This window comes from Hyperolius riggenbachi, chromosome 1 (genome assembly GCF_040937935.1).
Source record: "Hyperolius riggenbachi isolate aHypRig1 chromosome 1, aHypRig1.pri, whole genome shotgun sequence".
Taxonomy (NCBI): Eukaryota; Metazoa; Chordata; class Amphibia; order Anura; family Hyperoliidae; genus Hyperolius; species Hyperolius riggenbachi.
The window spans coordinates 326408657-326426914 of NC_090646.1; the positions used below are offsets into that span (position 1 = coordinate 326408657).

General features: G+C 39.2%; 1 protein-coding gene across 12 annotated transcripts in view; it reads right to left on the reverse strand.

Annotated features, from left to right (window-relative positions):
- Positions 1-18258, reverse strand: part of UNC13A (unc-13 homolog A) — a 384964-nt gene that overhangs the window by 27017 nt on the left and 339689 nt on the right. For 11 of the 12 annotated variants that reach the window (XM_068233882.1, XM_068233881.1, XM_068233874.1 and 8 more), the window contains 2 exons: positions 15521-15601; positions 13473-13620 (listed from right to left, as the gene is read on the reverse strand). In XM_068233882.1, the coding sequence (XP_068089983.1) occupies positions 13473-13620; positions 15521-15601 (229 nt within the window). Of the gene's footprint in view, positions 1-13472; positions 13621-15520; positions 15602-18258 lie in introns of those variants that run through there. The other variant, XM_068233877.1, reaches the window with a different exon arrangement.

Below are 18258 nucleotides of genomic sequence, written 5' to 3' on the forward strand. Positions count from 1 at the left end.
AATATTTCATTTTTACTGAAGAGTTGAACTCACCGTATATCAAACTATAAAACTGTATAACATATTTATATTGCACCTTCTATTTATTGCTAAAGGTACTTTTGCTTGATATTTAAAGAAATTTAAAAATCCAAAGTTTCACAGAGCAGAATACCTGGATATGAAAGGAGAATATAATGCCTGGAGCTATTTCATTACTATATACATTATCCTCTTATATGGAAAGAAGATCTTTTCATTACCCACAATATCAAAATATAAAATGATCTATGTAACAAAATAATTGATTAAGTCATGGAAAGAACCACTAGGATTTTTTAGGCAGGCGAACAGAACCAAACAGACCCCTGCTGAAAGCTATGTAAAGCATTTTTGCCTTCCCAGAACAGAAGGTAATGCAAATGTTTAGCTTCATATGAGCAGGAACTGAACATTTGTACGCACGCAAGATGAAACTAGGCCAAATTGACTAATAAAACCTGCCTTGGGTGACAATATAGCATGTGTACAGCACCCCAACCTGTCCCCCTTCCCATTCACCCTCCTCCCAGCATTACGGAGAGTGAACTACCAATAGGATTGCTGAGGGCATTGCTCTTCTCACTTACCCCATCACTCTGTGCCCCTTTGTCTGTCTTCTACACAACAAAGGCAAAATCATATTTGATACAAAAGAGGTCAAATGAAGGTTCTCAGTTTGAATTTTGAACTAGGAATTGAGGAATGACAGAAAACTAGAGTTTTCATATGAGTTTTAAGGATATGTACATTACATATAGTTACATAGTTTGGTTGAAAAAAGACATTCCTCCATTAAGTCAACAAGAAAAAAGACAAATAAAAAATAAGTAAGTATTAGGTACCATTCTCTCCTGCATGAGGGTGATCCAGGGAAAGGCAAAAAGAAACAAAAAAAAAAACCCTACTGTAATGCTGGGGGGGGGGTCATACTTTCTGACCACCCAGCGCAAAAAGGCTAAGTAGCTGGATAATGGAAGAGGCTCTACAGATGGACACAGGAGTAAGGAACAAGGGAGCAAGATTGCCCAGAGCAACTGCAGCTCTGGGCCGCCTATCAGCCTAGATGCTATGTGATACAATACACAACAGACGCAGTCGGTAACAGGTTTGGGTCATACACGTTAATTCAGATGTCAGTCGTATTGGAAGGATTAGGCAGATTCGTAGTCGAGAGGCAGGCAAAGGTCGGTACACAATACAATATTACAATAATACAAAACTGACTGACTAGAGTACATATATATCGTGCTGATGCGCAATATATGAAATGTAGCTCTCAAATAACTCACTAGCTAAAGCACAAGTAATGACATATAACAAGACAGACAACAGACAGACAGACGGAATGCTCAGCCAATCTATTCGTTGTTTCAACATTCACACTGAGATAGACAAGACTAACAGGTAGGAGCGAACTAATGGCAACCGCTGCTATAGTTCGTCCTCAAGAACAAGGCTAGAAGGAATATTACCAGTCACCAACGTGGTGCTGGCAGGATCTAACTATCAGGATCAGAAGGACTTCACTGACCCCCGCAGGTCAGCAAACGTCCAGCAGACATGACAATACAGAGGAAGGCATTATACACTTACAATAACAACTTTCACAGCATAGACCCAACGACAACTCAGAGAGCTGAACGCTCTGTCGATCGGGGTATGAAATGGGAGGCAGACTTTTATGCTGGAATCAGTCAATGGATACAGGTATGCAAATTCCCACACAGCTGAATGGTAATCATTCAATCCTGAGCTGGCTTCTCACCATTTGCTAGCTGGCTGTGAATGCAAAGGACTCCCATAAGAAATACATGCAGTATTATGTAACAACATGCATGCAGGAAATCCAGGGCTATCTGGCCGCAGCTCGGCTGCAACAAGCAATTGGTGGAATGATGACAGCTTCCTGAGCTGCCCAGAACTGCAGAGCGATTGCAAATGACAATGAGACTTATTGCGAATGCACAACCGAATGCAAGCAGATAAGCCAGAACTGTCCGTTTGCAGCTCCACTGCAACGGACAGAACACGCTACAGGAGGGGTCCTTACACCTACAAGGCTTGGACCAATTAACCTTTAAGGGGAAAAAAAGTATTTCCTGACTCCGGGTCAGATAAATTCCCTGGATCAACTTTGCTACAAATTAACTAGTAATTATACGTTTGCATATGTGTATTAGCGCCAAGGAAACAAAAGTGGCTGCTGCTGAGAGAAGAACAATGTCCAGAGTTCACAAACAGGTAAATTATATATGCTCAGCGCAGAGTCCAAAAACAAAAGACAAGTCTTCAACAAAGGATAAAAGCAGGTAAATCTCCACCACAATAAATATTGGGTTTACGGCACAGCTCTGCAATCATGGATACCCAAAAAAGGAAAGAGGCTTACCAACTAGTAATTATAGCCACGGATGCAAGGAAAGCATCAAAACCTCTATTAAATGCAGATATAGAATTAGTCATAACTACTTCCTGTGGTAAAATATTTCACATTTTAAAAACTCTATTAATACCAACTTTACTTTAAAGAACCCTGTCATAAATAGATTGCAAAACCTTTTTTCCTCCATACGCAGATTACGTCCCTTGTCCTTTGTAAAAGCCTAGCGATAAAAAGTTTATCTGCCAAGCCTTTGTACTGTCTCTGATGTATTTATAAATGTTCATCAGGCCATCCCTTAGCCATCTTTTTCCAAGCTAGATAAAACCAGTTTGTCTAACCTTTCTTGGCAGGTGAGACCTACCACCCCCTGATAATTTAGTTGCCCATCTTCGTACCTGTTCTAGTATGTTAATATCCTTTCTATAGTGTAGTGCCCAAAACTGTATTCCATACTCCAGATGTGGCCTCACAAGGGATTTATAAAGAGGGAGTAGTATACTAGCATCTCGTGTTTTTTTTTCTTACCTTGAGCCGCAATCTTTTTGCCTTAGGACACTCCCACCCAATATGGCAGTAAGTGCCTTCTGCATTGCATGCTCTAAAGCATCTACCAGTACATCCCTTTAAATGTTGTGTCCATAGCAGGGGTAAGATACCATCTAAATAACAATCTTTAATTTTCTTCCATTAGGCTTGAGGAGATTAAACCTATGGCACTCTGCATCCATATGTGCTGTAGGTCTTGCTGCTCTAAGGTGACTCCCAGTTCTCTCTCCATTTGGTAATAAAGCTAGAATAACAGCTCGAGTGACTTACTCTCACCATCCAACCATCCTTCTAGAACCTGTATGAGCCAAAACCAATTACGGGTACAACCCCCCCCCCCCCCCCCCCGCCCCATCCCTTGTACTCCCCACCCCTCCCGCATTTTGTGGCAAAATAAATTACTTTGATTCTGAGTGGTCTGAAGTAAGCTCAGCATATACCAGTGTGATTACTCCAATGGAAAACGGGTCTTTAACACAGCGGTTCATATATGTTGTTCTATTGAGGAGTGACTTAATTTTAGTTAGAACCTCCGGAATATAGTGGTCTATTTGAGGGTATTAGCTTGTCTTGAATGTTGATATATTTTATTGATATGCAGGTTGATATATGATTATTTATGCACAAAAGACATACGTCTTTTGTGCATCAACAAACATTATTCCTATCTCATGTGGTTTGTTCCTTGAGTTAGGTAAGACCTATTACTCCTATCTTTGTATTCGTATATTAGATCATAGTCAATTTTAGGGTGCCTCCTACAGTCCTTTGACATTGTATATGGTTACTTAACTTGTTATCAACCAATATTCCCAAGTCCTTTTTCCAGTCTGATGTTCCCAGCTGTATGCCACTTGTTTTATATTGTGCTCTATCATTGTTACTTTCTAGTTGCATGACTTTACATTTATCCATATTACAGTTCATCTACCATATGCCTGCCCATATGACCATGTTGTCAAGATCCTGTTGTTATATGTCACTATCCGTCTTAGTGTTGATAACGCTTTTTGTATCATCTGCAAAGATGGCTACATTACTCTGTGTTCTGTCTACTATATCATTAATAAAACAATTGGAAAGAATTTGACCAAGTACCAGGTTAGGGTTAGGCATCAAGAGGGAGGGCTTGTGTGAGAGAAAGGTTAGGTTGGGCTATAGTAAACTACTGATAAAGATTACCAATATTTTTATATCCAAATTAAGCAGTGGAATATTAGTAATTTTACTGATATTCCATTAGAGGCCTTGTCCAGAGCCCAAATTGCCATGGTGCCCTTTTTAAATATACACATTTGAGAAAGGTGAATGCCTTCCGCCAGGGCATCTTTGTAGTGCATAGAGAAAGTGGGCACTGTGAGTTCTAATGAACAACGTTCTAGCCACCTTTTAATTAAGTTCTCTTATAACAGAGACTAATATCAGTCTAACAAAACCAATAATACTTTAATGATCAATTCAAAAGTGCCTTATTTTTGGTATCACAAATGTAGCTATTGAATTTGTAAGCTTTCAACTGTCCATACATAAAAGTAAGGCTGTGATAACCTATAATGGTATTTATAGAGCCTTTGCAAATGTTATATATATAAAAAAAATAAAAATAAAGTAAAAGTCCCTTCGGGAGTTTTGTGATTAAAGGGTTACTTAAGCCTAGCTGAAAAAAACAGTTTTACTCACCTAAAGCTTCTACCAGCCCCCTGCAGCCGTCCCATGCCCTCGCAGTCACTCGCAGATCCTTCTGTCCTGTTTCAGCTGACAGGCTCACTGCGCCTGCGCAGGCCCGGCCATGCATCTCCTTCTTCACATTCTGAACCTGATTTTGGGGCTTATAAAACACCATATTCAATTGCAAACCATTTGTTGCTAATGATATCCAGGATGCTCAGGTTTAAAGGATACCCGAGGTGACATGTGACATGATGAGATACACATGTGTATGTACAGTGCCAAGCACACAAAGCTATGCTGTGTTCCTTTTTCTCTTTCTCTGTCTGAAAGAGTTAGACATCAGGTATGAAAGTGGCAGTTCCTGTCAGGACTGGGTCAGACTAGTGTGACCCTTACTGATAGGAAAATACAACAATAAAACACTTTCCTAGCAGAAAATGGCTTCTGAGAGCAGGAAATCGATAAAAAGGGTCAATAGTTCATAGATGTTAGCTTTGGCATACTTCAATGAGTGTGTAATTGAGCAAAAACAATAAAACAGTAAAAACATAAAAAGTGGATTTAAATATGAAATAAAACTGTGGAATATCTTAAAAAGTCATTTTTAGGAGAAGGAGGATAGATACAATTGTTTATTTCATTAGTTTATTTTCACCTCGGGTGTCCTTTAAAGGACCTCTGACGTGAAAATCTTAAAATTTACAGTAAAATACATGTAAACATATTTAAATAAGAAGTACGTTTCTTCCTGAATAAAATGAGCCATAAATTAATTTTCTCCTATGTTGCGGTCACTTACAGTAAGTAGTAGAAATCTGACATTACCGACAGATTTTGGACTAGCCCATCTTCTCATAGGGGGTTCTCAGGGTTTTCTTTATTTTTAAAAGCACTTAGTTTGCCCACTGCCAAAAAAAGTGTACGTTGAGCAGGGAGGCTGGCCAGCATCTTTGTATAAATGTTTTTGAGGGAGTGTCTTTATAAAGAATAAAGGCCATGCTGAGAATCCCCTATGGAGAGATGGACTAGCCCAAAATCTGTTGGCAATGTCAGATTTCCACTACCTACTTTACTCTGGAAGAAATCAACTTCTTATTTGTATGTGTTTTAAATGTTAAGATTTTTGCGACAGTTCCTCTTTAAGTTTTGAATAGATTGGCATATCTAGCAGTAGGGTTTAGATAATAGTATGCTTATCGGTACATGAAACTTGATCATCATCATACATAAAAGCAATCTATGAAACCAGCAAGGAAAGCCGTGTATGTTTTCCAACCTTTTGAGAAGCATCATACTGTATACAGTATGCAGCTGTGAAATATTGAAGCCTTCAGCTATTCAATTCCAAAAATGAGACATTGGTGACCTCTAGTGGCAACCATAAGATAACTGTATAGAATGTACTGTAAGTGAAGATTTTAAGAAAAAAAAGGCTCCCTGTGATTCTGACCAATTAGACATACGAGAAGCCAGGTTCTTCCTGAAGCCTGGCTAACAGAATAGACGGTTGTTTACACCATCATTAGTTATATGGAATACTGTATACTTTTTTTTAGCGTATATGCAGTACCGGTATATCATAGAGAGTTATTATTCGTATATTTATAAGGCACGTCTATAGCGTCATCATTATCAAACATAAAAGGGTTTTAAGTAACCTGTGTGGGGAAACCGGGTAACTTTATATCAAAGTTTGTAAATGAGAAGAACATTTCCTGAGTGGAAGAACCAAACCATAGGGCAGTGTAACCATGAATCATTTAACACTTGTACATCAAATGTTCAAAGATTGGCAATTGTGCTGTGAAAGAAAAATTAAGTTCAGTATTTGAACCTTGCACAGAAAGGAATAATGTCCATGCCTGCCATTTAGTATGATTCATTCTGAAGCCGTTTTTCTTTGAGATGGTTCTTCCAGACATAACATTCTGAAAGCTGAGCATACTAACTCGTATTTAGCACCAGTGGCTGTCCCAGTTAAGAAAACCTCCATAGATATTTCCCAGCATAGGTGAATGCATGTCATTGTGAAAGAGCTTATAGGAGGAATAGAAAACAGCATAAAACAAAATGCTGGTTTGACTGTTTAAGGTGTGGGCTACGCACCAAGTGTCTTATAACGTTTAGAGAAATACAACATGAAAACATATTTATTCTTTTTTACTCAATAATGTTCATGCTTGAGATCATTCAACATCCAAAACCTCATAAAGTCCTGCAACTTCCACCTCCGCAACATCTGCAAGATCCGCTCTTTTCTGACCTCTGTCACCACCAAACTCCTCATCCATGCCCTCATAATTTCCCGCCTTGATTACTGCAGTGCCCTTCTATCTGGTCTCCCTATGACCCGAATTGCCTCGCTGCAGTCCGTCATGAATGCAGCAGCCAGAATTATCCACTCCTGCCATCGCTCCACCATGGCGGCTCCTCTCCGTGAATCCCTCCACTGGCTTCCTATGCAGTCCAGAATCAGATTAAAGATACTGTGTCTAGCCTACAAATCTGCCCACAAAACCTGCATGAGCTACATTTCCGATCTTACTCAGTACACACCTAGCCACTCACTCCATTCCTCCAATGAACTTCGCCTGACCTCTCCCTGCATGACCCAGTCCCATGCATGACTCCAGGACTTCTCAAGAGCTGCTCCAACACTATAGAACTCCCTACCATCCCCCATTAGGGCTGCACCCTCCTTCGACATCTTCAAAAAAGCCCTTAAAATGCACATTTTCACTCTGGCCTACCCGCCCTCACTAGTGCGCTAAACCCGCAGCTGTACTCTGATACCCTACCTTTCATGTCCCTACCTCTCCCTGTAGATTGTAAGCCTTCAGCAGGGCCCTCCTCCTTGTGTCTCTTACCTGTTCACGCACCTCCATTACTGTACACCCATCCTATAGATCTGAGTGAACTCTTGAGTGAACACGACTGGTCTAATCTCCATGCTCCCATCCAGTGACTGACTAAGCATTGCCTTGTACTCATGCTATGTTGCGTGATCTGGTTTGCATGTATTCCTGTATTGTCTTATTGCTGTATGTCACCCCTAAATATTTTCTGTAACTTTAACTAATGTCCAGTGCTGCGTAATACGTTGGTGCTTTATAAAATAAATAATAAACTAAGTAGAAAATAGGTGACTTAGCAGATACTAGCCTCCAAGGATGGCAAGTCACAATCCAAGCTCTATCAGACTAGAGCAAAAAAACTATGCCATTATGGTGTTTCTGTTTTGTATTTATTTCCATGAGGTACATTACAGTTTTCCAGGATAGTGGGTATGAGAAGTGGTGGGAAATGTTGTTTATAAGGCTTTAAAGGCTAGTGAAATTAGCAACAGGCACAAATGGGAAAAACCATTTCTAGTGCTTACAGTTTCAGAAGGTTCTGCATTGATGTTATGTCAAATAGAAAATAAGACGCCCCCTGGACACCAACAAAGCCTTCTTGGGTCACCTGCTGAAAGGTTTGTGATGGCAACTATCGTAGGGATAAGGAACATTTGCGTTTCAGAGATCTCTGTTCTTTTGGGTTTTCATATTGTTCCACAGCATTCCACCCAGCCGATTGTGGCAGATCCCAATGCTTGAGACTAGGCAAGGGGCAGAGAAAAGGCGAGTAGCTTATTTTACTCTTACAGTTGAAGATGAGGTGAAGATGAGAGAAGCAGAGGTAGCCGCTAGTTGGGTCACAGTTAGAAGGGGTAGGGAAAAAATGGCAGGGAGGCTAGTCCCGATTTTACACTCCATAATAAGTATGCCTGTTTGCGTAATATTGGGGATGATGATTCTGGCGTAGCAACGCTGCAGCAGGATGTGTCCCTTAGCAACCAAGGGGAAGACCGCTGCAACGAGAAAGGGAATAGGAGTGCAGCTAATGCTAGACAGATACTGGTGGTAGGGGATTCAATTATTAGGCACACCGATAGGGTAATCTGTTGAAGAAACCGTGAATGCCATACAGTCTGTTGTCTCCCGGGTGCTCGGGTTCGGCATGTAGCGGAACGAATTAACAGATTATTGGGTGGGGCTGGGGAAGACCCAGCTGTCATGGTACACATTGGCACCAATGACAAAGTTAGTGGGAGATGGAAGGTCCTCAAAATGATTTTCAGGTACTTGGAGATAAACTTAAAACAAGGACCTCCAAGGTGGTGTTTTCTGAAATACTGCCAGTGCCACGCGCTACATCTGAGAGACAGAGGGAGCTTAGGGAGTTAAATAAGTGGCTAAGAAATTGGTATAGGAAGGAGGGGTTTGGGTTCCTGGAGAACTGAGCAGACTTTGCAGTCGGCTACAGGTTCTACAGCAGGGATGGGCTGCACCTTAATGGGGAGGGTGCAGCTGCATTGGGTGGGAAGATGACAAAACGGTTGGAGGAGATTTTAAACTAGGATATGGGGGAGGCGGGAGGGTAAAGTCTCAATATGTAGACAAGATAAGGTAAAAAGACAGTGGGAGCCTAACATTATGGGGGGTGGAGGGGGGTGGGGGCGGTGTAAAGAGTAAGGAGGTTCGTAAAACTTCAAGTAGCACATTTCATTTAACCAAAATTGGAAAACGTGGTGGTAAAAATATAAAGCGCATGGTAACCAATGCTAGGAGCCTTGCAAATAAAATGGACGAACTAGAGTTCATTCTGATTGACAAAGGCTATTACATTATGGGAATAACAGAGACATGGCTGGATGAAATCCATGACTGGGTAGCGAATTTAGAGGGATACAATGTGTTTAGGAGGGATAGAACAGGGAAAAAAGGTGGAGGAGTTTGTCTCTTTGTTAAAGGACATCCAAGGTGAAAATTAACTAATGAGATAAACAATTGTATCTATCCTCCAGAACTGCGATTACTACAGCAGATTGAAAAAGCTGCAAGTAAAAATGAGGTCATAGGTATTGGTGACTTTCCAGACATTGACTGGAGTATTGAGGCTACCCATTCTGGTAAAAGCAGCAGATTTCTGGCAACACAAATGGTAACGGAACCAACTGCGTTACTGGATTTGATAATTTCAAATAGACCAGATAATGTATCAAATGTGAAGGTTCAAGAACATTTGGGAAATAGTGATCACAACATGATAACGTTTGATCTGGTGACTGATAGGCCACAGGGCAGCGGGACCACTGAAACTATGAAATTTAGAAAAGCAAAATTCAATCAACTTAGGCAGGCACTACGTTTGGTGAACTGGGATAATGTACTACAAGGGAAGGACACTGAAGGTAAATGGCAAGCTTTTAAACTTATTCTCAATCAATATTGTAGTACATATATCCCATATGGAAACAAAACATCTAGGAATAAAAAAGGCCTCTATGGATGAATAGAAAGGTTAGAGATAAAATGAAGTTGAAAAAGAATGCCTATAAGGTCCTAAAACAGGAGGGGACCGAGGCTGCATTAAGCAATTATAAGGAGTGCAATAAAAGTTGTAAAAAAGAAATTAGGCTGGCAAAGACTGAATCTGACAATCAAATCGCTAGGGATATCAAATCTAACCCAAAGAAGTTTTACAAGTACATCAACTGTAAAAAAAAGAAAAGTTTACTGTATTAAACTCCTAAAGGATGAGGGTGGGAACTCAATGGTGGATGACCAAGGTAAGGCAGAGTTATTAAATGCTTTCTTGCCTCTGTCTTCACAAAGGAAACATCACTGTTGCAAATTACAGATGCAGAAGAGTCTCAATCTTCCAATTGTAATATTAAATACTTAACGCAGGAAGAAGTGAAGGCAAGACTAAATAAATTAAAAATAGACAAAGCACCTGGCCCGGATGGCATGCATCCTCGGGTCCTAAGGGAATTAAGTTCAGTCATAGATAAACCCCTTTATCTTATATTTTGTGACTCTCTTTCAACTGGCAGAGTCCCAGTAGATTGGCATACAGCCCAGGTTTTCTCATTATTTAAGAAGGGCAAAAAATCAGATCCAGAAAATTATAGACCAGTAAGCTTAATATCAGTTGTATGCAAACTATTTGAGGGGGTTACTAAGAGATACTATACATGACTTCATAGTAGAAAATAATCTTATTTCTCAGCATCAGCATGGGTTTACTAAAGACAGGTCCTGTTTGACTAACATGCTCAGCTTTTTTGAGGTAGTGAACGCTAATGTGGATATTGGGAATGCTGTAGATGTGATATACTTGGACTTTGCATCCTCAACTTTTGCACCAGACTTTTGTGGGGAACAGTGTTGAAAGGCCTTTGCAAAGACTGGGGAAGAGTATGTGTGCATGGATAGGGAACTGGCTAATGGACAGAAAACAAAGAGTTGTGGTCAATGGATCATACTCAAAATAGGTGACTGTTACCAGTTGGGTCCCACAGGGGTCTGTACTGAGTCCAGTGCTCTTCAATTTATTTATTAATGACCTACAGTAGTAGATGCAGTCGAAAGCAATGTTGCTATTTTTGCAGATGATACAAAATTGTGCAGAATCATCAACTCTCAGGAAGATAGTGACGTATTGCAACAGGATCTGGATAGGATGGCTATATGGGCATATAAATGCCAGATGAAATTCAATGTTGAAAAATGTAAAGTCATGCATTTTGGCCGTACCAATGGTCTAGCACCATACAAAATAAATGGAATACAGTTGGAGACATCAAACTTGGAGAAGGACATAGGAGTGCTCATCGACAACAAGTTAAATAATCGTATTCAATGCCAAGCCACTGCAGCTAATGCTAATAAAAAACTTGAGATGCTAGCATAATGTTGCCCCTGTTTAACTCTCTAGTAAGGCCACATCTGGAATATGGAATTCAGTTCTGGGCACCACATTACAGGAAAGATATTGCAGTTTTAGAGCAAGTGCAGAGACTAGCAACAAAATTGATACGAGGGATGGAAGGTCTCACTTACCAAGAAAGGTTAGATAAACTGGGTTTATTTAGTCTAGAGAAAAGACACCTTAGAGGGGATCTAATTAACATGTATAAATCAGATGGCAATATAAAAGCTTGGCAGATGATCTTTCTGTCCCTAGGCTTCTCAAAGGACTAGAGGACATGATCTTCGCTTGGAGGAAAAACGTTTTAGCCATTTATTAGGAAAGGGTTCTTTACAGTAAGAGTGATTAAGATGTGGAATGCATTGCCACAGGAAGTAATTATGCAGCACAGTGCTACCTCTTTTAGTGTAATTGAACAGGGTCAGTGCTGCATCTAAAAGCAAAGCAATAGTTATACACTGCGGTATAACGCACAACCATCACATACTCCCAGTGTGAATGAACTCCAATACAGTAGGGTCTTTTATAACCTTTGTACCACAGATCTAACAAGATTTTGGTAAAGAAACAAAATATCTGTTGTCAGAGGAGTTTGCGTCAAATCTGGATATCAGCATTCATAATAAAATTCTACCCTACAAAACTAATTTCTGTAAAACTGGTTATAATGTGGAAGCCCTAAACACAATAAGAAACTCTAAACCATCTATAAAAATGTCTTTAAAAAGTAACTGTCAGGCTGCAAAAGCTAATTTAAACCTCTATTCTCCTGTGTTAAACAGTTTAGAAGGAAGCCAAAAAGGCAATACTGCAGTTAAAAATCTTTCTTACTTTAGATGTTTGCTGACAGCAAGGCTCTGTATTCCCAGGCTCCTAAGGAGGACGCAAGCCGAATAACAGATACTGCAAAGCATTCTGGGGCCCTCCCCTGGCTGCTAGTGAGGCTCAAGTTTCAACAGCATGTAACAGTCTAGCTCACAGCACTAATAAATCTTGGGCAGAGTACACTGCAGGAGTTCGCTATTGTTCCTAGCCACATGGCTAATTAATATTCACTGCACAGTAGTGTTATTCATTGCCAGCGTTTGTGAGAGTGGAATCATCAGGAAGCAGGCAGGACATGACGACACATTTGGCTTCATAGGAGACAGACAAACATGGAACCTGCCATGAGCTGTCAGGAGCATCATTCTCTGCAAATACTATATAAAAATTATGTGAAGTACAAACGTGGACAGTGAAATGCATATGTAATGTAAGTACAGCCAATCTTTAGCTACTGATATATGGGTTTATTTTCTCTGAGACCTTATACCTAACAGCTCCTCTTTAACTTCTTCTAAAAAGTCATAAGAAGCATGAGAATGTCCTCCAATGTAGTAGTACAAATACAAAATATTACAGACCCTTTAAAAAGAAGTATGCTAGTGTGGAGTTACACATGTCAGTTCAGAGCACATCCTTATCAAACTTCCTATCATCAAGATAGTATGGTTTGGACCTGAATGGATGAACATGTATAGTGACTCAAGACAAAATCAACTCACAAACACTATTAGTAAAAACCTGGATTTACATACATTTAACATACACATCTAAATAATTAGATTAAAAATGAAGAGGAGCTCCCATTATCAGCTTAAACATTTGCCAGCTAAACACAGCATTCATAACACATCACACCTGCCCATCATTCAAGCATTCACTATCACCTAGTTGCTATCAGAGTATTAGCATTCCTTGTAGAAAGGAGAGTGCTGGCTTACAGTCCCAATAAAAGTGGCTGTAAGAAGAATTCTACATGATGTTTTTAAAGGATGCCTGTGGAGGCAAGAAATTGGGCAAATTTAACTTTGAATGGATCTTTCCAAGAATAATACATTTGAAATGATTTTCATTAAAATTGCCAGCTCATCTCACGAAAGTAGAGAAAAGAAATTCCCAATAATCTTTCTCTCTTGCTTTCAACATGTTAAAAGTAAATAGGAGATCAATTAAATATTGACTATTCAACTTATATACATAATTTCCATCAATGTATTACATCACCATGTATGAAGGAATCTGTGATGTGTGGTGTAAGATGCATTCTCACCCTGAGCAGTTTGCGTTTGAACGAAGGTTTTGATAAGTGTGTCCGTAGCCTGTGTATATAAAGAGAGTGCATAGCGCAGAGACTGCAGGTCAGGACTTTTCTCCAAGAAAGTCTTTTTGAGACCAACACCTCCAGCGTGGAAATATTGCTGCAACACAAAAGGAAAACAAGTGACATAAGTTATAGTTGCAATAACACTGAATATCTTCTATGAGGCATAGTGTTAACGAGTCAACAAAGAGAAAAAAAACTATAGATTTATTATTTTGCTGCTAACTCTTACTTCCAAATTGTCAAGAAGAAACAAGTTTCAATATAAACAATATATGAATATGTTGCAAATTAATCTCAGAACAAAAACATGGAAGGAAAAAAAACAATACAGTACAGAGTAATAAGTTCAGTTATAGGAAGCGTGCAGATATTTGCACAAAGATAGTTTGCCTCTACAGCAACTACTGGTATAACTGGATGGTGTGTCGGACACTAAGGGCCCTTTTCCACTAGAGCGATTGTGATTGCTGAATCGCAAAATCGCTAGTGATTTTTAAATTGCTAGAGTTGTTACTTTATCATAGAAATCACAAGAAGTATTTTCCACTACAGTGATTCGATTTGGAAATCGCTAATCGCAATCGCAATCGCTGGCGTTTGTGATTGCGATTGCTAGTGGAAAAGGGCCCTAACTATTTACAAAGAAGCATATTATAAAAATATAAACAACAACCTTCCAACAGAATTGGAACCAGTGTAATTAACTGAGCTCCAGGTAAAACTAATTGACTAAAGTAATCCATTCAGGACTTGAAACAAGGTGTTTCCTAAAATCTAAGCTTCTCCTTAGGTCAAATTGCTGCAATGAGACAGGCACAGACAACTTTATTGTATTAATCTGACCTTGGAATTATGTGAACCCCCCCCCCCCCAATTTTTTTTCAATTGCCCCCCCCCCCCCCCCGCCTTTATAAAACATCAGCAATCACATACCGCCACCTGTTCTACATGGATGTCACAGTGGTGCTCCTGTGTCTTTGGGTGCATGTTCTCCTTTTTGAGGTAAGGCTACGTACACTGCTTGCAAAGTGTTTCTAGAGTACTATGCCTAGGGCTGCACTGCTTGCAAAGTGTTTCTAGAGTATTATGCCTACGTCTATAGCCCTTTACTACTAAACCTTACAAGGAGAATTAAAACGGTACAGGCAAGTTTTTAACTACAGAACAAACACCTGATTTAAATATTTATACACAGATTAGCCTTGAAAGAGGAAAAACAAAATGTAACTTTTAGTTAAAGATGAAAGATAAAAATGTAGTAGCTCTGCTGACACATACTAGTTTGGTGACAAAACTTTGAAAGATGATACTAATTTATAGAGGAGCTGAAACATGCAGGGTTGTTTATGTAGGGAGTGTATTTTTGTATATATCAGTGCAGTGAGAGGAGTGAAGTTATCCCTTGCAATGTAAGCTGAGGATATTGCTATTCATTAGTATCATCTTCCACTGTTTTATCACCAAACAAGTATGTGTTAGCAGTGCTACTATGTTTTTATCTTTCATCTTTTAAAAGATAAGTTTAATTTTTTTTTTCCTTTCAATGCTAATCTGTGTTTTTAAAAAAAAGTTTTTAACTACAACTGGTACACATATATCTCATCATGCTATATGTTACTTCAAGCATTTCAGGTGCTATATGTTACTTCAAGTGCACTTTAAATCCACAATGATATGATACAGGCACAAATGTTCACGTTGTGGTTTTCAATTTAATTATAATGATTTTGGATGTATAAAGTGCCAGCATCTTTTGTGTCACTGTACAATAGAGAATACAACACAAACAGAAGGAAATGGGTTACAGATAAATGAACAATTGAACAGGTCAGCAATCCCTCCCCCATGAAGGTGGAAAATATGTAACCACTTTGCACAGCATTAACAACCTATAAGGGGAAAGAGAGTCCTGCCCAAATGAGCTTACAGTCTAATTACTGACAGGGAAAGCTCTGGTTTAATTTTATCAATAAGGTTAGGGTTAAAGTTTTTACCTTAATAGTGTCCAGTGCAAGCTCCACCACAGCACACTGCTTGGGGGTGAGACTCTTAGCTTCCTCCCTTACCATGTGATCCTGGATAGAAGAAAGACAGATTCAATATTATGGCATCCACTATAAGTACTGATAAAGCACTATTATATCATGGTCAGAACGGATACTCTTTTAATGTTTTCAAAAACATACAATTCACATATTCACGTATAGTGGACCTACATTATATAGTTGTATTAAAAACAAACTTGAACTAAAAAAAAGTTGGAAAGAGGATAGGGTAGAGTCACATGCCAAGGTCTTAGGGTACACTCACATGCCAAGATCAGTGATCCCTAACTGCCCATGAATCATTGCTATTTATACTAGTAATGTATTAGAAGTTGCTATCACAGTTTCCCAGAACAACTGGCCTATTAGAACTAAAAATTCTCCATCTGCATCACTGTTCAATAAATAAATCATGAATTGCTTAGGTGACAGTGATGCCAGACATGACTTCTGTGTACCAATTTTATATATATATATATATATATATATATATATATATATATATATATATATATATATATATATATATATATATATATATATATATATTACAAACAACAGCCTAGAATTTATCAGTACATGTTCCCGCTATACAAACACTGAATATTACAGAAGCACGAGCAAGAAAAAAAATGAGGATTTCCATTGTGCATAAGTATCTCACAGTAGTCTCATTGCGCTCAATGATACTATCGTAATGTATCGAATTTCATATATTTGTCCGTACTAGATTTTTTTTTTTTAGTGTTCAATGGTTGCTTTTATTAAAAGTCAAGGTACATAAAAAATAAGTAAACAAATGTTGTAACATAAGGCAATAACATTTGCCTGGTTATAACACATAACATAGAGGTAAAAAGTTGCTGTGCATACAAAGGGTAGAGACAGGGTTACATGCAAGTACAAAATTGTGCAAGTTTTAGACCAGTCTGTAGTAATGGTATATTAATTGAAAGTAGAGGCCGTTTACCCATTAATAATGTTGTCCATCTTAGGAGTGCTCCTATGATTGACCCAAGGTTGCCAGACCCTTTCAAAATTTGCATGTTATCAGTAACCCTGGCATTTATATGTTCAAAGATCATTTTGTTTTTGAAATCCTGTCCAGGACATCTTTATACCGGATGTGCCGTTGTTTCCATTGCGAGGCAATGCAAACTTTGGTTGAGGATGCAATATGCTGTGTCAGTTTGTGGATAGCATGCTTCATTGGTTTTGGTTTATGTCCTAGTAAAAGTATAGCACAATCTTTATTGACTGGGTAACTCTCTTGATTAGCGCTTTCAGTCCGCCAGGAGAAAAGCACAATATAAATGTTATTTGTCTTGTCTGATTCTTAGAGGGAACCTGAAGTGAGTAAAATTATTTAAAATAAACACATCACGTAGCTGCAAATGAATATTACATACTTACCTCACTGTCAGTTCCTCTCAAAAAGTCTCTATTTTCTTCTTACAGTGATCCCTTCCAGTTCTGACAATATTTTGTCAGAACTGAAATATACCAGTTATGACTCAGCAGCTGTCAGTTACAACTGAATGTGCAAGGTGATATCCATGTTTCCCTATGGCTCAAGTGGGTGATATTACAGTATAACAGTGTGCTGACCAAAAAGCTGTTATGGGGTAATGCTAATTTTCAAAATGGAGGACGGAGAATTAATTGATCACAGTGGAGAAATGGGACGCAGGAGAGGAAAAAGAGATTGAGGAGTAGACTACACAGGAGGTAAGTATGACCTGTGTATTATTTGGACTTTTTATTTTCACTTCAGGATCTCTTTAATGCTCAAGGTCTAGGGACTGAAGGCCTTTAAGGCAATGGCAATACCAGTTCCCACAAAGCTATGATACAGGCAAATTACAAATGTCAGATCACAATTGTATACAATCTCGTAACCAGAAAGCCAGGGGTCATACTCGTGTATCAGATGACAATCAATCCTTATCATGAATAATCTCGTAGTCAGTAAGACATGGGTCATACACATAGGATGAGAAAGGAACAAGGATGACACAGAAGAGTGGTCAAACAGGCAAAAGTCAATTAAGTCAGCAGGCAATAAATAAACAGGTAGAGATTTAGGCAAAGATTCAGACAAAGAGTGTGCTATAGCAAGGAATGTCCAGCAGCTAGCTCTAGCAACTAAATGCTATCTCAGGCAACTAAAAACTGTGCCAACTTGTCTTTTATACTGCACTGCACCAATCAGGAGATCTTCCCACAGTGGCCAGCCAATGAACGCTGAGCCTAGTGCTAGAGATTGACTGACGAACAGTCAACCACTTCCTGGTTCAGAGGTGGCACTGGAGAGCATACACCAAGCCTCCTCGAGCCCGCAGGACCTGCAAAGACACCAAACACACTTGGAGGATTGCACACCCCCACACCGCACCTCGGAGGCCTCCCAATCCATCGCTGGAGCTAGGTGGAGATGAAATCGTGACACAGTGTTTTAATTTATCCAGCAACACGTATAGATCTTCATCTTCCCTGCAGCTGTTGCTCTTGCATACCACTGCTTTTCAGTCTTCTTGCATGTCTAGTGACTTTATCTGGTGTGTGAGAAGACCAGATCAGAGGTAAGTGAAAGTGGTAAAGGCAATAATACAATTTGGACCTGATACTGCTACATTGCTGCTTTAATCTGCAATGTTACAGGTAGAAGAATCATGTGGTTGAAAGGT